The following is a 23,710-nucleotide window of genomic DNA, read 5'->3' on the forward strand; positions in this document are numbered from 1 at the left end:
ATGCCCTTGTTTCTCCCATTCCAGACATGTTATTCAGTTTGGGAAAAAACACATGCTTTATACACTAATGACATATCTCGATTCTATGATGTGATATCTCGGATGACCAACTTAAAGAAACAAGAATCTAACATATCTACTTACTTGGGACAGGTACAGGCAGTCATGGAGGAATTTGAAACATTGATGCCAGTCACTACAAACGTGGAAAAGCAACAAGACCATGGGCAAACATTATTTCTAGTTCTTACACTTGCTGGACTTCCTACTGACCATAATTCTGTGTGTGACCAGATTCTAGCCAGTCCTACGATTCCTACAATTGATGAATTATTCTCTCGTCTACTTCGTCTTGTTGCACCTCCTAGTCAAAAAGTAGTTTCAGCACCCACTGTTGACTCTTCTATTCTCGCATCTCAAACCATAGAAAAATGACCATATCAGTCTATGGACAATTGGCGAGGAGGACATTTTGGGAAACTTCGATCTAAGTGTAGTTATTGCCATAAAAATGGACACACTCGTGACATATGTTATACTTTGCATTGTCCACCACCCAACTATGATCCTATTGCTCTAATGGAATATAATGAGTTCCTTCAGAATTGCGCAAGCAAGCAGACATCTCCACAAGTACAATCAGTTGTTGTAACACCTTGGAATTTGGAAAAGAAAGAAAAGGGATTTTTGGGCTGCAGGTTGTGTTTACGGGTCCCCATCTACGGATCGTAGAAGCTTCTATAGGCTGTAGATGGCATTCGAAGAAGAGGGAAAATGATATTTGAAAAGTCAAGTCCCAGTACCTCTTTTTACAATTTACGAGGACGGCCCGTTAGTCTTTGTATGAGCCGTATATAGGTCTCATTGGTAGGTCCCATACTTAGTGATATTTTGCAAGGTCAAGTTGGTTTCTTTGATTGGTGTCTACGGACCGTAGGTCCAAATGGTAGACAGGCTTCGACAATTATTTTAAGGGGCTTTTGAGTCGTTTTCTTGATTGTTTTAAATCAAAATTATGTCGTTTTGTCTTCTACCCTAAGCCCTATATAAAGCTTTTAGGTCCTAAAACTACCCACTTCAACCCATTCTCCTAATTTCCCAAAACCTAGCCAAATACATCCTCCCCAAATTCTCTCAAGACTAATGAAGGAGAAGAAGCTAGGGTTAATTCAAGTTCATCAATCCTCCATTCTTTTTGGGCATTAAGCATCAAGGTATGTGGGTATTCACCCATGGAATCTATTCTTCCATGGGGCCCCCAAAGTTTCCAATTTCTCAATCTCAAATTCAATTGTTCAAGTTAGGGTTTCAATTCCATCTTTGTGGGTTTCATCCAATTATGATTTATTATTGTTAATTAAGTCTTCTAATGCATGATTCAATGTTAATACATGATATTTAGTTGAAATTATGTTGACGCATGCCTCATTTATGATTTTCAACTATAAACCTATGATGAACTCATAAACCTATGAACTATGAATTTATGAAGATATGCATATTTTTATGAAATTATTGTAAATGATTTGGGATGCTTTGAAAGGAAAGTATCAATGTTATTGTGAAAGATTTTCTCACATGCTATTATGTAGATTCAGAGATCATAATGTTTCACCGCTTTTCGCTTTTGATAACAATGACTATCACCAATTTAAAGCAACATTTCTTTTAACACTTTCAAACTATAAATCTCAACAAACTGAAGAATTTTCTAGGTATTGAGGTTACTCAATCCAAATCAGGTATTGTTATTTCACAATGAAAGTATGCATTAGGCATTCTTGAGGAGACGAGAATGATGGGATATAGACTCATTGACACTCCAATGGTTCCAACTGCTAAACTTTTGTCAGGACCGGAAAAGCCACATAGTCATCTTTATAGGAGGTTGGTTGATAAGTTGAATTATCTCACAATGGCTAGACCTAACATTTTTTTCATACGAGTATTGTAGCTCACTTTATGAATTATCCTTGTGATAGTCATTGGGATGCAGTTGACCGCATTCTACAATATATGAAAGGAAAGAACCACTCTTTGCAGATCAAGGCCATGAGCAAATCATGGGATACACAAATGTTGATTGGATAGGATTACCTTCTAATAAACGTTGGATATTGTGCTTTAGAACAAGGCAATTTGGTATCCAGAAAGAGCATGCAACAAAATGTAGTTGCTTGATCTAATGTAGAAGCAAAATATCAAGCAATGGCTATAACAACGTGTGAGCTAGTTTTGATCACACGATTACACAAAAAAAAATTAAATTTTGAGAAATCAATTAAATAAAACTTGTTTATAATCAAGCAACCCTTCATATTGTATCAAATCTGGTATTTCATGAGAGGACTAACCAAATTGAGATTGACTGTCACTTTATTAGAGAAAAGATACTCTAAGAAGATTGTTACAAAATTTGTGAAGTCAAGTGATCAGCTTGCAAATATCCCTCATTAGAACTCATATTAGTTACATATGTAACAAACTCGATATTAGTAATGTGGGTATTAGTTATGTAGATGTTTGTTATGCAAGGTTTAATTATGTAAGTATTAGTTATACATGTGTTAGTTATGCAAGATTTAGTTATGTAGGTATTAGTTATCATGAAATATTTTATTTTGAGCAAGGTACAACCAACAAAACTTGTATGAGGATCCATTAACTAGTTGACATGTGGATTGTGGGGGCATAAATTGTCCTTTAAAGCTAAAATTCAAACCAAAGAGGAGAGAGATTTAATTGGAAATTGAAAGAAAATCGCAGGGCACATATCAAATACAATTAAATAAACTAAAATGTTGTATTGAAAGTGGAAAAATACACATTAAAATGTAATGAAGGGAATGAGAAGTCATATTATCATCTGACCAATATTTTTATTTTATGTTTTATATGCACATTTATTTAACTCGTTTAATTAAGGATTTATATAAAAAAAAAAAACATTATTTCTATATTACAAGATAAAATGATATTTATATACACTTTGATCTCTTCAAATTTGCGTTACTTTTAAAAATGATTCTATATTATAAGATAAAATAAGATTTATGTATATATTTTTTTTCAAACTCGCATTAATTTTAAAAATGGATATTTGATAAATGGACTGAGAAAAAGACTTGAAATGTGTAACAAAGTGAAAATTTTAAAAAGTATCCTATGATATAACAAGCATATTATTATAGTATTTCTTTTATCTAAGTGGTGTTAGATGAATAACAACATTATATAGTACGAATTTCATTTTAATTTGGAGTAAAACAATCAAATTTCTACTTATTATACTATTATTAAATCGTACAAAGTTTATATTAAATATATTAAATTTTATATTTTATTTTTAGAAATAGTAAATTAATGAAACTTCAATCTGGAGGCATTGACATCTTATTTGACATTTTTATTAAAATAGATATAATCAGAAAATTTCAATATGTGTATAACATAACTTTTCGTTCGTTTCATTATTTTTTTATCGTGCACTTTTTTACTTTTTTTTTTTATAAAGGTAAACTTTGCACTTTTTTACTTTAAATACACCATTTTAGTTTATTTAACTGTATTTGACACGGATCCCCACGATTTTCTTTCAATTTCCAATTGAACTTTACACTCTCTCTCCCCTTTGATTTTAGTTGCAGCTTTAAAGGACAATTTGTGCCCACACAATCCACGTGTCAACTTGCTAATGGATCCTCATACAAGTTTTGTTGGTCGTACCTCGCTCAAAATAAAAATTTCCAGTTATCATGGTTTAGTTATGTAGAGATTACAATACATTAGTGAGCTAATTTTTATTTCTTAATTCCAAAAATAAATAGTGAGCTAATTTTTGTTGTACAATTGAAAAATTAAATAAATACCAATAGCCAAAAACAATAAAGTAAATAACAAATAACTAAAAGTAATTAAGTAATTTGTATTCAATATGATTAAGCAATTAAGCAATAGGAAATTAAAATTAAAATAAATAACAAATAGTGAGCTAATAACACGTTAAAATTAAATAAATACAAATAGCCAAAAACAATAAAGTAAATAACAAATAACTAAAAGTAATTAAGTAAGTTGTATTCAATATGATTAAGCAATTACGCAATAGGAAATTTAAATTAAAATAAATGACAAATAACTATAAAAAGTAAAACTTGTATTGGCAATTCGTTGTAGAGAAACTAAGAAAAGAAACTGATTACAATTAATAGCAGAAACTAAGCAAAGAAATTAATTACAATTAATAGTCACTGCCTTACCGCCAAAGAAAACAATTAACAAAAATTTAACCACAAGAACTAAAAGTAATTAAGCAATTAACAAGACAAAAACTCAAAGAAAAAGTTTTGGTAGTGATTTATTTAACATGTATTAATTATTTGGTTTGTTGTAAACTAATATACATTCAAAGTAAATTAATAGGGGTGAATGTGTAATTTACTATTATAATAAATGTATAACTAATACCCACATAACTTATTCGACCTTCTATCCCGCAATAATTACACACAGATTCCATCATAAGTTAGGTAAGTATTAATTATGTAGGGTTACAAAAATACAACCATACACCGTATAAAAATAATACATGAATAGCTTTTATACAACATTTGAAAACCTACCAACCAAACATTGTATAAAATTAATACATGAATAACTTTTATCCTATTTGCAAACCAAACATGGTATAAATTTAATACATGAATAACCAAACCAAGTTATTCATGTATTAGCTTTGGACTTATCCAGCTACCAACAACCCCTTAATGAGATAATATATAGCCAAACAAATGTATATGGTTTGTTTTAGACCAAAAGTTTTAAAAGTCTTTCTTTCTTTTTAAAACTCCGTGCCCAATCAAAGTGCATCACACAAAACATTTCTTCCAAGCTAGCTTATACCAACAAGGATGTATACAAAAAGGAAGTGCCTTTGGTTAGCCAATCTCTTGACTGTGCAGCTATGCTTCTTTAGTATGTTGTACCGATTTAATGGTACCAAGATTATGCAAACTGTAGAGCTTTTATTCTAGCAAGCATACAAAGTCCTCACTACATCCATATTCCCATAATCCAATCAATGAACCTTGATAGAGAAGCAACAAAAAACTTTTAAATCTTTCTTAGAATACTGATATCTTATCAAAAAGCTAAAGTGATAGATTACCTCAAGTTAATCACATTAACAAGATAAAGGTGTGTATTGTGTTGAAGCAAAGCAAAAATCTCATCCGCCATCCCAGTATATGTGCAATTCCTAACAATATCCAATAGACCTTCAAATTAATAACTCAAGATTAGTAGGAGTAAAAGGCTAATTTGTTTTCCTATCAACTAAAATTTTGGTAATCCATCGGCACATACCAGGGTGACAGTCATTATCAATCTCATTAACAAGCTCTTGGATGCTAGTGAGGTCTGCGGTTTCACTAGGATTCCTCCTTTGTCTGATAGAAGACCTGCAACATTTTCTTTGCGTGAAAAAGTATGTTGGTAGCATGTTTAACTAAACTATCAACCTGATGTTTGAGTAGTTATGGTATATACAACTTCATTTATTTATTTTATGATATTGGTAACTTTTTGTATTCCTCAGCATTAAGGCTATGCTGGCCACCTCCAAAAATTGTTACAAGAAAGGAAAAAAACTAAAAGAAATACTTACAGAGAACCTATGAAGTCCACTAATTGGAACTCCTCTTCTACATCCTATTCTTTACACCAAAAGCCTAGAGTAGTAATTACTTTCCATTTGATCTTTTGTATTGTACACTCCTTTCCTTAAAATATTCTTTGATTCCTTTCTTTCTATATAATCCACCAGATACAGGCTGGCTGGAACTGTTCTCCACCATCTTTTCTGACTCTTGTTGCCTCCCATTTTGATCTAGCAACTAAGGAGGTCAGAAGTGTGTTTTGGACTATGCTTGTAAACAGAGCCCACACTTGAGCAGTTACCTTAAAATGCATGAACAAGTGTTTGTTAGTCTCCAGAGCCTCTTTACAGAGGAGGAATCTGGATACTATGTTATGCGCCTCTTCTACATTGCCTCATGAGTCAAACATTTTTTCCTAGCAACCAACCAAGTGAAGCACTTCACCGTGGCAAGAGCCACACTTTTCCATATTGTGTTCCAAGATCCAGTGGTTCTTCCTGCACTTCTTTTAAGCCCCCAGTTGTATAGTCTGCTCACAGAAAATACCCCATCTTTTTTCTTGAAAATGGTAATGGTGTATTCTTCAGCATTAAGGAGATGCTGGTGACTTGCAAACAGAGGGGAACAAAAGAAGAGGGGAAAAAAAAATACTTACAAGGGTCCTAATAATTCTACAATATGTTTTGTATCCTCTAAACCTTCTCTTTACACCAAAAATAAAAGGATGCAATACAATCCCATCTAACCTTCTGAATGGAATTGGACCTATCTTCAAAATTTCTACTATTCTTTCTTTCCATACTGTCCACCAAATGCAATGTGGAATTATCCTCCACCATGCCTTTTGACTCTTGCTCCCCCCTCTTCTTATCCAACAACTCAACAAATCTGCAGTATGCTTGGGCATGGTCCAGTTTGTTTTTGTGAGACTAAGGAAGATGGACCAAATTTGTGTTGTAAAGTTGCAATGCAAGAATAGATGCTGGTTGGTCTCTGCTGCGTTCCCGCATAATGAACACCAAGATACTATAATCTTTCCTTTTCTCCTCAGCACTTCATGTGTCAGGCAAGCCCTTCTAGCAACCAACCATGTAAAGCATTTTATCTTAGTTGGTGCTAAGGTTCTCCATACTTTTCTCCACAAACTCTGCTTAGAGTTGCGTTGCTGTGGACTTTACATTTTGTATGCTCTGCTAACCGTGAAAGCCCCATCTTTACTATGTTTCCATCTCAGAGAATCAGGAGCATTGGTGATGCCAGGGAATTTTTCTAATAGCTCTAGCAATTTGGCCACTCTCTCCACTTCCCAGTCTTTCAAAAACCTTCTGAAGATTAGATCCCACCCTTGTGCTATCCAACATTCATTGATATTTGCATCAGGATTACTACATAGTAAGAACAAATCTGGAAAGGATTCTTTTAGAGGAATCTGTTTGTTCCACGCATCTGTCCAAAACTTAGTTCTCCTGCCATCTCCCACTTCAATGTACGTATTAGCTTCAAGTTTTTGCCATAAGTTTCTGATAGTTCTCCAGACCCCCACCCCATAGGCATCAACACTAACATTACTGCACCAAGGATTGTACTCACCATACTTGGATCTGATGACATCCTTCCATAAAGCTTGCCCCTCTTCATTATACCCCATCTTTGTGATGTCCCCATGCTAATTTGTCTGGCTCTGGAGTAGAACCATGGAATCCACCAATCAAGCTCAAAAGCTCCACCACTCCATCAATCTCCTAGTCATTTAGTAGCCTACAAAATATTAAATTCCAACCTTGTGGTGACCACATCTCCTCTATCCTGCTATTAGTATTTGTGCATATTGAGAGAAGACTAAGGAACAGGTCCCTTAGAATCCCATTTCCACACCAATCATCTACCAATCAGAGCTTTGTTTTGTCTCCTCTGCCCACCACTATCTGTGAGTTGTTCTTTAGACTCACCCAAAGGTTTCAAATGGTCTTCCATGCCCAAACCCCATAAGTTTCATTGACTTCACTAGTGTACCAGATGTCCTCTTGCCCATATTTGTGATTTATTATCTCTTTCCATGGAGGCTACTCCTTCTCATTGTATCTCCACAACCATTTTAAGGGAAGGCTCCTATTATGAACTTTTAAATTCCTCACTCCAAGTCCCCCATTTTTCCTGCTTTGTTGTTCTATAGACCATTTCACCATATTGGATCCCTTTCCTATCTTGTTCCCTTGCCATAGGAAGTTTCTTATAAGTGCATCTAAAACCTCCACTATCCTACTGGAGATAGGAAAGAGGGATATCACATGAGTGGTAAAGAATCCAGAACTGAGTTAATTACGGTAACTCTACCTCCCGGAGATAGGTATTGGGATTTCCATATAGCCAATTTCTTCTCTATTTTCTCAATATTGCCATCCCAAATTTTTTTTGCTTAGTGCTCGGAGCTCAAAAGCATTCCTAGGTAAACTATTGGGAGCTTCTCTATCTTGCACTTCAAAATACTTGCAAGAGCCTCAATCTGTTGCACCTCCTTAATTGGAAAATTACTACTCTTTCTCCAATTTACTTTTAGTCCTGAGCATGCCTCGAAAACCACCAGGATCACTCTTAAATAGCAAATTTGTTCCTGCTCAGCTTCACAGAAAACCAATGTGTCATCTGCATACAATATATGTGTTAGTTCAATTGTATCATTTACCCTATTCTTTATGGAAAAGCCCCTTATCCAGTTATTCTGGGAAGTAACTCTCATTAACCTATCTAAACCTTCCATGGCTAAGATAAAGAGAAAAGGGGATATTGGGTCCCCTTGTCTAGTGCCTCTTTCTGGAAAATAACCAACAGGTTCTCCATTTACTAGAATGGAGAACCGAGTGGTTTTAATGCAGAAATTTATCCGGCTGAGCCATCTCCATCCAAACCCCATCTGCCTTAGGATATTGATTAGAAACTCCGAGTTCAAATGGTCATATGCCTTCTCAATGTCTAGCTTGCACATTAGTCTAGGGGCTCCTCCTCTAATTCTAGAATCAATGTACTCACTAGTTAAAAGTGCAGCATCCATGATTTACCTTCCTTTGATAAAGGCCATTTGGTGCTTGTTTACTAGCTTACTGATCACCTTCTTCAACCTCTCTGCCAACACCTTAGCTATGATCTTGTACACCCCCGTGATCAGGCTGATAGGTCTAAAATCCTTTAGCTCATTTGGCCCCACCTTCTTTGGAATTAAAGCTACAAATGTGGCATTAAAACTCTTCTCAAACTTTTGATGAGCATGGAATTTGTGGAAGGTCTGCATCACATCATCTTTGATAGTTTCCCAAAAAGCACCGAAGAAAGCCATTGTATAGCCATCTGGTCCAGGTGCTTTATCAACAACACACTGCTTTATTCCTTCTAAGAATTCTTCCTCCTCAAAATCTCTAGGCAACCAGATTTGTACTTCTTCTGTGATTGTTTGAACATCCAAGATGTTCAAATATGGTCTCCAGCTTTCTGTCTCTTTGTACAAAATCTGATAAAAATTCACAATTGCATTTCTGATTACCACAAAATCTAAAGACTCTTCTCCATTAATCACTAAGAATTCTATAGTGTTGTTTCTTTGGTGGGTTGTAGCCATTTTGTGGAAGAACTTGGTGTTCTTATCTCCATTCTTTATCCAATGAATTTTGGATCTCTGTCTCTAGTGGATTTCCTCATTTCTAGCTACTTCCTCCTACTCTAGTGCTATATGAGTTTTCAAAAGTTGCTCATCATATGTTAAAGCTCTGTGCACCTGAATGTCTTCCAAACTGCCAATTTGTTCCAATAGGTGTTCTTTTCTGACCCTCCAGTTGCCTCTATTTTCTTTGCTCCACTCCTTGAGCTTCTTTTTTAAGAGACTCAAATTTGAGGCTAGTATGAAGTCAGGACTGCCTGTCACATTAAAGGAACCCCACCACTTCTCAAACTTGAAGTATGATTTTTTGAAAGTCTCATCCCCACAGGTCAGTACTATGGGATTATGATCAGACCCCAAGCTAGGTAAGGACCTTTGTCTAATTTGAGTGAATATCTCATCCTACAGAAAAGAGTACAAGAATATGTCAATTCTTGAAGCTTTTTTTTTATTCGCCCCTCCTCTCCATGTGTAGGATCCCCCAAATAAAGGGGGATCCACAAGTTCCAGTTCATTGATGCAACTAGAGAAATCAGACATAGCCCCGAAAATTCTACTACAATTGATCTTTTCTGATGGAAACCGTGTGGTGTTAAAATCCCCACATACCACCCATGGCCCTTCACAGAAGCTCCTCATTGCTCCCAACTCCTCCCACAATTCCTTTCTCTCACTCCCATCACTTAATTGAAATCTCATGTTTGTATGGTAATGTGTATGCCTATATACTATACTCAATATAGCTAACTTCCAAAGACAGTAAACAAGAAGTATCCACTTCAGCTTCTTCTCCAATGGTGCCACCATATAGTGCAAAACAAAAAGGATGATGGATGATTATATAATACCAGACCTCCCTAAACATTTAGCATTTACATGATGCTCTCCTTTCATGTTGTCTACTATCAAGAGAGCACTTTGAGTGGTAGCATCCAAGGAAGCCAATCAACACTTGAGTCCAAGGACCAGTCCTTGAAGCTCCTAGAAGACTAATGGCAAGGTCACAAAGAAGAAAACTTTAAGAGAAGCTCCAACGCCTTGAAGTAAAGATAAAAAAGGAACTTGTAAGATTGCAAGGGAATTCAAATTACAACTTCTCAGGTTTCATCAAAATAGGACTAAGCAGAGAATGCAATCTCTAGCAAACAAGAGCAACAGTGTCGGACATCTCAATTACCATCAAGAATCTATCCCTAAAAGTTGGTTTGACATTTTAACTCGAGAATCATCCATTAATAGGATAATAAGGTGTGCTTTGCCAAGTAATACAATACTTTGGCATAGTCAAGAAATATACAAGTGGCTTATGGATCTATTTTGAGTTTCTTTTGGCCAATTTAATGATTTTGCAAGTAGTGGTCATCTTTGGCAGCTGCGAAAGAAAATGACTTATTTTGGACTTTGGGCCATTGGAGAATATAAAGTCTATTTATCAGAACAATTTTGTTTAAAACTAAGGAAAGTTGTCTATGGTCTTTTTGTTTAAGGAAAAAAATCACAGGTCAAGCCTTCTAGGTTTCGAGCAAGGAATTTCAAAAATTCAGCAAACGTTAAGTGAAACTCCTTCATCAATGTATTATAGTATTTTCTAGTGTCAAAGGGGTTGGCCCTTATATATATGTGTCATTTATATAATATTTAAACATATATAAAAATAGCAAATATAATTGGCTAAGGGAATAGGATTTGGACAATATATCCCTCCCCTGACTGGGCACTACTAGAAAAAAAAAAAAACCTAACGATAGACTCAAATCCAATTTTGAGTTTCTAAATATTCCCTCGGTGCAAATGAATGATGGCATAACATTTACATACCAATATTCTAACAGAAATTGAAGAACAAGCGAGCAACCTGTCATATTACAGAGATCTAAAATAGTTTAACAATTGGAAATCATGTGCAAGGAAAGATGAGACCCACCTCACAGAGCTCAAGCAAGAGCCTCTTTCTGAATTACCAGGAGGCTTCATTTGCATGTAAGCGTGCAGCCTTCCAGAAGGGTCCAAAGTATCTGTTCGTACCATTTTATGTGGCACTTTTTGTGACTTTATCCCTTAATAAATAAGAAACGTTATGGCTATTAAAGAGGCAGAATCTGCAAATTATTAGATTCTAAAAGAACTAGATAAGTCACATCTTATTTCAAGGAAGAGATAGTCAGTAAAGGCAAGAAACATACCAGAAGGAGACGGTTCTTTAATGGAATCTTTACTTGTGGCCGTTGGACTGGATGAAGAAAAATCCATAGTCTGTCTCACATATGAAATATGGTGGATAATTAAGAATAGTGAACAAGCTAGATGGTATACCAGTAGGCTGGCAAGGAAGCATGATAACTCTAGTGAACAGTCCAGGACAAAAGTTCAGGTCAAACTTCAATGGCGGAGTCGGGATTTTCCCTAGGGTTTAAAATATGAAAAGTAAACAAACAAAGAAGCTATATCTACCATATATACATAAAAAGATATTTCTAACCAGTTTGCCTTCTGGGTCGAGCTCGTCGCACCAAGCTTGCCCGGTGCGGGTTACCTCTCTGGTGTGGTTTGCAAGCTATTGCATAGGAGCGGAGTTTTACCCTGTGCGCACCCAAAGGGTAGCAGCTACGGTTTTCCCTTGTCTTAAAAAAAAGAAGATATTTTTAACCATGTATGAATAATTTAATTTTCCATCGAAGGAGTTCGGATGAAGCCCCTGGGGCCTACCTGTCTCCACCGACAAACATACAACTTCATTTTGGCTACAATTCAAATTTCACCAATACAATGGGATTTTCATATCCTAATCTTATGGATCTGCATTAAAGACTGCAGAAAGGAGTTTGTTTGGAAAAGCACCTAAAGGTCTGAGAGTATGCACATTCAGATTTGGATATAACAACATTAGGGAAGCAAAATGAAAACAACAAGTTCAACAACTTCTTAATTGTTACATTGATGTTTTGACAAAGCATATCTCCAATCATCATCCTCTTCTTTTTTTGATTGGTAAATGTAATTGATCAATATACAGGGAGGTCTTCCTCTTTGTCTTTCCTAAACCTTTTTAAGTGTCAGCATTATATTAATCAGTTTTCAACAGTCCAAGTAACTCCCACTATGGTAGGAACGAAACTCCACATTTGTGAGGTGAAGAGCAATGAAGAAATAGGCTATTGACTTCTTCTATTTGCTTTAGGCAGACGCACCATCTACTCCACATATTAGTTCCCTCTTTTGAAGGTTCTCATGCCTAAGACAGACTTTTGCCACCAATAAAATAGTCAAGTTTTAGTGGTGCTATGTTTCTCCAGATGCATTTCCAGGGAAACTTTTCAGCAGCATTGGCCTCTGCTGCATAGCATGATCTGACAGTAAACCTTCCTTTAGTATCGAACTTTAACCATCGAGAATCATTCCGGGAAGATGGGGAGGGGTCTTGTGAAGGAGAATTAGTAGTGAACATAACCTGTCCATTTCCCAGGTCATTGATGTTGCACCTGAATATGATATTCCAACCCTGATTAGTCTAATAATCTGATCGCATCAGAATTTTGTGCCAGATTGAATCAGTTTGGGTACAGATCCATTAGTGTTGACTTTCCAGGCCAGGTATCAAGCCAGAATCTACTTTCCTGCCATCTCCAATTACTATTGAGGTCTTCGGTTGAAAAGAAGCTCAATGGGCACTCATGTGTCTCCAGACCATGTGTGAGGAGGAAGTAGTTGTTTAGTAATCCAAGGATTGAGAAATCCATATTTAGTAACAATCACATCCCCCCATATTTAGCAATCGTTAGTAAGAAAAATATGTTTGAGCTATTTTGTTAGTTGGAGGGAATATTTAAGCCAAAAACATAACGGAGGGTAAAATTGGTCCATTGTGAATAGTTCAAGGGTACATTTGGCCCTTTTCCCTTTAATAAATATAAGTCAAATTGACTAATCAAAAACAAAAAAGGACATGGAGCCAAATTGTTGAGAACTGCTACTTTTTACGTATATAAGTATGACATGTTTACATATCTTTAAGCAACTGTTAGGTAGGTGGTCCTTACCTGTTCCTGGAATGTCCTCGACTCATTGGAGCTTCTCAATTTTGACCCTACTACAGACTGGATCTTCTCAATGACGAACTCTTGATTCAAAAGGCTTACCTGCATATCAATAAATGATTTTATATGAACCACTTGTAACTTTTCAAGAATTGAACCAATAAAAAATCATCCAATTCTTTTTCTTACAAAGCTGATTCTATTTTGTTACCTTTCTCAAAAAACAAATGCTAGCCTTACTATTATCTATCTATCTATTACTCTTATTTAATATAAAAGTGGGAAAACCCCAAGTCCAAAGTTGAATTGCCAAAATACCTATCAAAAGGCAAACAACTTTTGTACCCTTAAATCAAACACTACTACTATAATATTTCACAAAATGTAAAGATAATATCAAATTTGATATTGTACAATGAATCAACCGCAATGTCTCTTAGTTATATCAAATATCATATTCAACGTATTTGGTATTCTTAAGGTAACTGTGTTCTTTGCATTTCTAACTAGAGTAAATTCATGGAATATTTATTTTTTCCATATTGCAAATGAAATACGAAAAGTTATGCTTAATAGCTGTACCATTTTATAACAACCCAATGCAATAAATTCTGGGACACCAATATACCATGAATGTTTGGGTTACACTAAGAATAATTAAAATTTAATGAGGAATCACGAGGCATTGATGATGATTTCAACTCACAGCAAAGATATACAAGGAAGCATTTTTTAAGAACCCAAGCAAAAGTTGATTTTGTCAAAGAAAGAAACTGAGACAAGAAAGTTCTCAGGAAGGAACCAAAAATTTGAGCTCTTTGTCTCCACCTGGACAGACTTGAACTCAAACCCTATCTGATATTATCATTCTTTGTCAGGCAATTTTCGATGTGTTTTAGTTTTTCATAGGTTCTGTTTTTCTCTTCTTTTATTTTTATTTAAAAATATGGGGCCCTTATAGTGTGTTTCTCTATTTTATTTTACAATTTAAACTTGCTGACGAAATCAATGTCGTTTCCTAATGATCATATCTTCTCATCTGAGGGTTATTCTCATTTCTTGGACCTTCTGTGTGATTTTCATGTTGGCTGGACCATTAGGTGTTTCTTATTTTTAGTCTTTCTACAACAAGTATGCCTCAATCTTGAACAAGTTGGAGTCGGCTATATGAATCCTCATTGACCATATTAAATCATTTAAACTCATCTCAAGCCAATATTATACAAAATTAGCCTGACCATTTTAACCTTTCTAATTCTGAAAGATGCCCACTCTGTCATGACTTTGCATTTACTGCATGAAACCAAAGTTTTCAAAGGCGTGCTTAAGCCCTGTAACGAAGCTAAAAACATGTTTAGCGCTTCACCTCGCTTAATGTGCGCTTCAGTGCCATCATCAAGGTTCTAAGACATACTTTTCCCTGAGTAGAGGCGATACTAAACAATTGATATTTCACTTTATCGTTTTTTTTTATTTATTTATTTATTCATATATTTGTCATTCATGCTTATAAGTATTAGTTTTGGACTAAGCATATATATTTGTATTTTTCCTCCCTTTGTGCCTTTTTCATTGAAGCCCATGCTTTGTTTGCACTTGAAGCCCCAATAGACCTTAGAGCTTTTTTGCGCTTTTTACTTTTGATAAAACTACATGAAACCAAGTAGAGAGTAGTCGGAATTAAAAAGAATGAAAAGACACATAAAAAGTTATCTCAACCCCCATAGATATTACCAATTCCTTGGGCCTAGAAATGGAGGTTACAACTTTCCGGAAGGAGTTTGCTTTGTGAATATAGATGAACCGAGTAGAGATTACTTGTAATATGAGAGTTCTCCCATCAAGTTACCAATTTTAGTCATGAAAACAATAAGGAACAACTAAAGATCTAAACTAAGTGCAATAGAAAAAAGAGGCAGAATGAGGATAATGGCCCTAATGAAAAGGCCTAATGTGGAAGCAATTCATTTTTCGTTTTGCAGCATGAGTACCATTCACTTAAAATGGGAAAAGACATGCAAAAAAATGTATGTGTTGAATCTCAGATTCAAGGTAATGCTTTTGTTGTGGTACATAGCTTCACTTTTGGAAGATTATGTTGGTAAATATTCAATCATTTTTAACACTTTGTGGATGCATTGGATTTGGATTTCATATGTAGACTATTTAAGAATAGAAAATAAGAGAAAAGACATAAAGTGACACATGAAGCTATCCCGAATTTTCAAAAAGACACCTTAACTATACGAGCCTATTACATACTTAAACAATTTTGAATTGATATTATTACATCATTTTTTAACCATTCTCCGATTTTAATGACATGTGTTAGTTTAATTTTTAAAATATATATTTTTTTCATTTTAAGTCTCTCTCTCCCTCTCTCTCCCTCCCTCCCTCCCTCCCTCTCCCTCTCCCTCTCCCTCTCCCTCTCCCTCTCTATCTCTCATACGTTTTGACTTATTTTAATTTTATTACTTAAACTGGTAAAATTACCCGCGCTTCGCGCAGGAATTTGATATCAGAAAATTTATAAAATAATACTTAAAACCTATCGATCATTAAAATTAAAACACTATGTTGTCTTACATACAAGATTACGTAGTAACGAACATCATCTATATATATAAAAGAGAACCTTCGGCCCGCCTACGTGGCGCCACCACAAACCAGAATTCCCTTTTAATTTTTTTATTTACAAAACTAGCCTTCCCTTTCCATGAAAAGTTGTGAAATTTATGAAAAGTTGTGACTTTTATGAAAAGTTGCGACTTTAATGAAGAGTTGTCACTTTTATGAAAAGTTGCGACTTTAATGAAGAGTTACGACTTTTATGAAAAGTTGTGACTTTTATGACAGGTTGTCACCTTTTTGTGAAAAATTGTGACTTTTATGAAAGGTTGTGACCTTTCTGAAGGGTTGCAACTTTTTCAAATAGTTGTAACATTTTCGATAAGGCACAATAAACATTTGTTTACACTACACTTTGTTGTCTATAAATAGAAGGATTTTCTCTCATTTTAAAACAACGAAAATTCTGAACCTCCTCTTCTTCTTCACAATTAAATATTTGTGTACTTTTCTCTTGTTGAGTGGCTCACTGACACCTTTGCTTATGTTACATATCCTGGTATGTATTTTTACAGTCATTAATTTATGCTTATGTTATTAAGGATAAATGATGTAATAATTTTCATTTTCCTTTACATTATTAATGTTTGTTACTACGTAATCTTGTATGTAAGATAATATAGTGTTTTAGTTTTAATGACTGATAGGTTTTAAGTATAAATTCCATGATATTAAATTTTTTACTAGTTAATAATATAAAGGAAAATGATAATTACAACATCTTATCATTTATCCTTCAATCAATCATCTTTAATTTAATTTTATAATTTATCCTTTTGCCTCCAAGAAGTGTTACTATTTGATATTTTAGGGAAATTAGATGAACATCAACATGAGATATTGAATTTTCTAATAAATAAATAATCTTTATTTGTACTAACAAATACTTATAACAATAACTTTACAGAAACATAAACAACAAGTTTAAAACGATGTACTCAAAAACAACAATTAATATCATAAGCATAAATTAATGATGGTAGAAAATATACCAGGATCTATAACAATAGAATGAAACAGAAAGGAAAAATTGAGTCCACTAAATAGACAATGTCCCCTTAAGGAAATTATTCACCTCTAGTACTCGAGGTTTAAAGGAATAGATCCTCTCATGATTGAACGATTTTATTCACAAGTGTATTGATACAAAAACAATAGTGTCATTGAGTGGCCACTCAACAGGAGCAAAGTACACGAATATTTAATTGTGCAAAAGAAAAAGTTCAGAATTTTCATTGTTTTAAAATTAAAATGAGAGGAAATCCCTCTATTTATAGACAAAAAGGTAGTGTGAACAAATTCTTATTGTGCCTTATCGGAAATGTCACAACTCTTTGGAAAAGTTGCAACCCTTCGGAAAAGTTGCAACCCTTCAGAAAGGTCACAAAACCTTTCATAAAAGTCACAATTTTTCATAAAAGTCGCAGCTCTTCATAAAAGTCGCAGCTCTTCATAAAAGTCACAACTTTTCATGAAAATCACATCTTTTCATAAAAGGGGAAGGGTATTTTTGGAAATAAATAAATTTAAAAGGAAATTCTTGATTGTGGTGGTGCCACGTAGGCGGGCCTAGGGTTCTCTTTTATATAAATAAATGATGATATGATATGATTTCATCTTAAATTTCATTTTATATTCCACCCACACTTTCAAGCTGACCCAACCCTTCTTCTTCTTCTTCTTCTTCTTCTTCTTCGTCACCTCCCACCCTCACCTCACCCCCCCCCCCCAACCACGTCAAGTTGAGTCCCTCCCTCATTTTCTTTCTTTTCTTTTTCTTCTTCTTCTTCAGTCAAATTCCTTTCTTTAAGTGATTTTATTAAAATAAAAAATCATACTATTTTCTAGACTTTGTTGAGTTATTGATAACAAAACCAATTATTTTTCTAAGAAAATTTAAAATTTTGAAAGAATCAATGAGTTCCCCGATAATTGAAGAGCTTGTTTGAAATTGGATTTAAAAAAATTAAATGATACCTCCTAAACATCTTGAAATCTAATGGGCTTATCAAAATGTTCGAAATGTAAAAAAAAAATATTTGGATAAAGGTTTAAAATTTAAGAGAGTTAAACTAATAGTAGTTAAAAAAAAAAGGAATGTTGACTTGTGGTAAAAATTGTGACATTGAAAGTGAGAAGCTTCAATGGAGCTCACAATGAATTTTTGAAGAAGAAAGAAGAAAGAAAGAGAAAAAATAATCAAGACAAAAAGTTAAAACAATAAGAAAACAAGAAAATATATTTTATAATAATATACTTGTAAAAAAAATTATATTCATTATTTTAGGTTGCTCACTCTCTATGCCAGGTAAACAAAATATTATGTAATAAGTTCAAGATTGTTTAGGGGGGTAATAGGACGCCCGCATAGTTAAGACATCTTTTTTGAAAATTTAGGACAACTTCAGGTATCACTTTATGTCTTTTCTCTTGGAATAACCACAAGAATATACCAAATCTTACTTATACATGCACATCATGAACCTACAGGTTACATGTAGGTTATTACTGCTTTAAATTACAATCATTAAAACAAGAGAAAGGTACACAATACTGTTATAAAGATTATTGCATTAATTTGTGGTCGACATGTAAATAAAGGAAAAAACAAGGAGAGTTCGATATTTATTGAAAGAAATGATGTTTTTTTTATAATCGAGAAATCCGTTTGTGACCCGCCCTTTAGACCAATCACAACTTTCTAAACTCGGTGGATAATGGGCCCACCCCTCTACCTCTTCTCCACTTAAATACCAGGCATTGCTTTGCATGGTGTGGGGCTTGAACCTACGACCTAAGCCACAAATCCTCCACCTTTTGCCACTCGAGCTAGGCCTTGAGGGCTTGAAAGAAATGATGTTTCAGAAGGGATATTTAAAATTATAGAAAATTAGCGATATATAGTGTCACGAGAGAATATTAAAGAGATGTAGTAGGGCAAGAATAACCATTCCTGGCATATTCACTAGACGTCTGGAGGATATGCGATGGAACTTACCTTATTACACTTATTTTTATTATTTTACTAAAACAAATATTGAAGAATATGCTACATATCTTCCTTTGAATTTTGATTTATACTTTACACATGTTTTTAATAATATTTTTGTAATTGAAAATTTTTTGTACTAATTGACAAGGGATATACGTGCAACGCACGTGATCAAAAACAAGTTTTATAACAAATATGAATAAGCAAATGTACATTGAAATCTTTATGTTAGCAAGAAGGCAGGGCTAATTTATAGGTTCCACAAACACGAGAGTTTCTTGAAAAGAATGCCGACAAATAACCTATGAAGTATTAGCACAAACAGGCTCATCAAGTACTTGACCAATACAAGTAAAACTTTTGGCACTGTTTCCATAAATACAGAGCAACAATCTCATGGTCAAACCATCATAGGTTTTCCAAGCTCTATGCAGAAATGTTTTTCATATGCAGCATTTTCTTTTGTTTACCAGCCTTGAATCCTTGACCTAGTGGTCAGGAGAAAACTCCTCAACTAGTCAACCACTATGAAAAAGAAGGTCGATATGAAGTATTAAGTGTTCAACAAGTATCTAATAAAGTGATTAAAGGTGATGCCATACAACGAAGGTATTTAAGTGGAGGCTAAGTTCCGAAGATCCCCTTAAGTAACAATATTCAATTCTCCTTCCTACAATAGTTTTAATTCTGCAAACAATCCCACCTGTTAGGATAGAGATTCATGAAAGTTGTAAGTACAGAATCATCAATACCTCTCTCTTTGTTGGGTGTATATTCACATCAACATGCTCGGGCGGCAAAATGATTGACATGTATATGAAAGGTTTTGATGCTTTAGGCAATGTTGCAGTATAGACTATTTCAATTGCCCTCTTCAAAGCACCACAATCAACGAGTCTATCTGGAAAGAATTAAACAGAACAATTGCCAAATCAAGACAGTAAACTAATTGATGGTAATGAAGTTTTACATTAAGGAAACTAGTTGAAAGCATCAGCACATCTAAGTTATGTTTATAAATACGGGAGTGACCAAGGAGAACAATAGTTCTAAACTTTATTTTCTTAGAAGCTCTAAATGTCTACTGAAAATTAACACACATAAAAGATCAATTTTGTTTGGTGGTTGAGCGCAGCAGTTGTCATCAGATCATAAAGTTGAAAACATGTTAAAGGAAGCACAAGGTGCAATGCCCAAGTCTAGTATCACAATAACTCGAGATTTGAGATTGGACGGAGAATACATGCAAATTTAATGGGCCAACATATGAAAGTTATATATCTGTAGCGGATAGTTTACCCATAGTTGACCCAGATTCAAGTAACTCGTAATGCTGTGTTTATTAAGGCTGCAACAGACATAGCATCAACAGCCCTTTGGTCTCAGCTTGACCACATGTTATATTCTTAAACCAATACTACTACATACCATTTATAAAAAGCACCATTGTTATCTTCTTCGCAATATAATTAGAGTTGGAGATGAAACCATCCATCTTAAAAACTGAATTTAATGGACCAGTATCAGAAACTTCGATATTCATCAGATTTCGAGCAACTGAAACTCCATAAACGGATCTAATTGCATCAAGCCTTGAAGAAGTAGCAATAGTGTGAACATCTGCTCTACCAGCTCCATGCTGCGTGCAAAGAAATTCTAAAGTGATGTATTTCTAAACATATGCTTGAATACAAGAGAGTAAGTACTAAAAGTAATAAAGGAACATAATATTGTCAAACAACTAACCTTTCTACAAGAGAAGCTCACGTGTGTGTGATGAATTGCAAACCTACTAATAAGGTCAACAATTTTTGGATAGTCATCGGCAGAATTCTGAAGGGTTTTCCTTCGCGCAGCCATGTTATAAAATAAATTTTCAATCTGGGAGGAAGAAAACAACCAAGCAAAAGTTCTTGTAGCAATTATTATAGCTTCACACATAAACAGAGAAAATATTGGTGAACTTCCGAATTAAGGACATTTTAATTAGTGAAACTAAGCGTTTCCACAGAAAATAAAAACTATCAAACTTGAAGCCAGAATGCTTCTGAGCTAGATCTTATACACCATTTTAAAAAATAAAAGCTCTGTTGCCTTCAGTGTCCCCACATCCCACTGTCCATCAAATTATATATGAGGACTTAAAGATGAAGGGTAAAACACGATCATAAATAACAAGACGTTGCAATCATACCATTATCTGGGTACCCTTGACAGCAGCACAAGCCTTTGGCTCATCCACCATCAAACCATCTCTATATGTTGCCCTGGAAGATCCCAAGAGGAAGAAAAAAAATATTATATCCAAATTTTAAATGACCAATTTACTTTTTCTCAAGATCATAATATGACTATTTCGATAAACATGAACATGAAGCAAAGGCAGATGCAGAATTTAAGCTTGTTGGTTTCGATCTTTAAACTTTTTAGCACTGAACTTATTGTACTTTTGATTTATGGTTCCAGAATATATTATTTAGTGACTTTTCACATATATATCCACGTTCCATGTTGACAATAGTGGACTTGGTAACCTGTACCTAACAAGCTAAATTTGCCACTGAAGTGAAGAAACCTAAAAAAAAAAAAAAAAAGCCTGCTAGGGAATAACACTCAAAACTCCGAGGCAAACTAAGTTGCTGTGAAAGAACACATTACGGGGAAAAAATTACTTTGAGAAAGAAAGATGTAATTACTAAAAGCACAACCTATATACAAACAAAAATCCAAGTGAAAGCATACCATATGAAATAAAAATGTTTATCATGCATGATGTAACTCCTCAACACAATACAACATGAGATATTTCATTTTGTAGGATGAAAAACAACACATTATATCACCTGTATCCATGCAACTGGCCCATAGTAATGGTGGTGACAGTGACGTGACCCACATATGTCATGCTAGCCAAGGCTTCTCCTCTAAATCCCATCGACCTAATGGACTGCAAATCTTCAAATTTACTCAGCTTGGACGTAGTATGCCTCTCGCATAAAATTGGCAAATCTTCATACTATAAACAAATAAAAACATAAAAAAATAATCAAAACAAATATATTATATATAACGGAACGGTGTAGTACCAAAATATTTGTCAATTTCAGTAGGAATATTTAAAATTAAAAATAAAAGTACACAGATTCCATGGCCATCGTCGGAAACTTGGATAAGTTTAAGACCGCCATCCTTAACAACAACAGAAATAGAGGTGGAATCAGCATCCAGGCTATTCTCAATGAGCTCTTTCACGGCAGAGACTGGCCGTTGGATGACTTCGCCAGCCGCTATTCTGTTCACCACACATTCCTCCAGCCGCAGAATCTTCGGCGGCTCCTTCGGAATCGGCGCTGGGATGGCTTCATCTTCCATTTCCACTTCAATAATAGTCTCTTCAATTTCCATGCTCACACTGCTCTGCTACGTAGACTACTATGGCGGAGGGGCATATATTTGGGGGAAATTTGCTACAATAACAAAACATTTACCATTTCATTTTTTATTATTTTATTATATTATTTATTTGTAATTATTTTGTAACATGTAAAAATATATTATTGACAAGTTATTACTTCCACCTGAATTAATAATTTTTCTAAATTTTTTTAAAAAAATTGTCACTTCCTAAGTTTTTCTTAAGTTTTGGGTCAACTTCAAACGACCATAAATCTTAGTACAAGATGAGTTAGGTGATCTTCAAGATAGAAATTAAAGCCCTTCAAGTCATCTTTCCAACGCCACCGAGTTTGCTCAATTCCGAGCTCTGAGTAAAAAGTTATGACGGATTTTCTAACGTCGTGCAAACCTAGCTGCAGCTCCTCGACGCAGAGCCAACACGGACCTCACTGCCTGGTGAAAGATCTTTCCGACTCCTAGTTCATTTTAATTATTTCTTTAGGGGTATTTTAGTCCTAAAAACCCTTAGGAGGTCATCCAAATTCCCCTAAACGTGTAGAAAATCAGTTTTCTTAAATCAAACCCTCTCATCCACTCCAAAAATTCTATGCTCAAGGGATTCAAGAGAACGCTAAGGCTGGGGTTCATCTTTCAAAGTTTTTCCTTCAAGTTGCTTCAAGAGGATAATTCTTTCAGGTATGTAAGCTTCCATAGTGTTGGGTTTGTTCACCCACACGCCAATCATGTTAATTTCAGCGTTAAATTCATTCTAGAAAGTTGAGGCTTTGATGTTCTTATTATGTATTCATGAAATTGCTTTCGTTCTTGAATTGGGCTGAGATTGTTAAGTTCTTGAGGTTATTGTGTCGATTTATAGAGTTGTTAGAGTTAGATTCTTGTGTTCTTGTGCTGGGTATTTAAATCTAAAGTGAAATTGAGAAAAAGAATCGAAGTTAGGCGAATTAGGGTTAGGAAACGAAGAAGAAATTTCGTTGGTCGAAATTTGGAACCACCTCCGCGTCACGCAGCCACTTCTCAGATTTGGGAATTTTTGTTTCACGTCGCTGAGCTGACACAGAGTGTTCTTCCTTAGAAGCCATTTTTGAAACCAAAATTTAAATGCTTCTCCGCGTCGCGGACCCACCTTCAGATATTGACTTTCAGTATTTTCTCATGTTTAGCTATCTAAAATCATTCCTAAACATCACGAGATCATTCCTATCACAAATCACAACCTTGAATTCATAAATCACATTCAAGGTAGAGTTAAGAGTCAAGTTTTGAGAGTTCTTTCAGACGTTTAGAGAAAGTCCCTTTGAGACTTTTTTAGGAGTATTTTACAAATTCTAAT

The 23,710-nt window shown here is 34.7% G+C and overlaps 1 protein-coding gene across 2 annotated transcripts in view; it reads right to left on the reverse strand.

Annotated features, from left to right (window-relative positions):
* LOC125823835 (DNA mismatch repair protein MLH1) overlaps window positions 1-22,368 on the reverse strand; it is a 48,191-nt gene extending 25,823 nt beyond the window's left edge. For both annotated transcript variants that reach the window (XM_049503212.1, XM_049503211.1), the window contains exons 1-11: window positions 22,102-22,368; window positions 21,807-21,979; window positions 21,158-21,230; window positions 20,710-20,844; window positions 20,392-20,602; window positions 19,716-19,864; window positions 13,344-13,442; window positions 11,490-11,559; window positions 11,231-11,363; window positions 5,365-5,459; window positions 5,168-5,276 (exon numbers count right to left, since the gene is read on the reverse strand). In XM_049503212.1, the coding sequence (XP_049359169.1) occupies window positions 5,168-5,276; window positions 5,365-5,459; window positions 11,231-11,363; window positions 11,490-11,559; window positions 13,344-13,442; window positions 19,716-19,864; window positions 20,392-20,602; window positions 20,710-20,844; window positions 21,158-21,230; window positions 21,807-21,979; window positions 22,102-22,368 (1,514 nt within the window). The remainder of the gene's footprint in view (window positions 1-5,167; window positions 5,277-5,364; window positions 5,460-11,230; window positions 11,364-11,489; window positions 11,560-13,343; window positions 13,443-19,715; window positions 19,865-20,391; window positions 20,603-20,709; window positions 20,845-21,157; window positions 21,231-21,806; window positions 21,980-22,101) is intronic.
* Between the last annotated feature and the right edge of the window lie 1,342 nt (window positions 22,369-23,710).

Source organism: Solanum verrucosum, unplaced genomic scaffold, assembly GCF_900185275.1.
Source record: "Solanum verrucosum unplaced genomic scaffold, falcon-dt-bn FXZP01000015.1, whole genome shotgun sequence".
Lineage (NCBI taxonomy): Eukaryota > Viridiplantae > Streptophyta > Magnoliopsida > Solanales > Solanaceae > Solanum > Solanum verrucosum.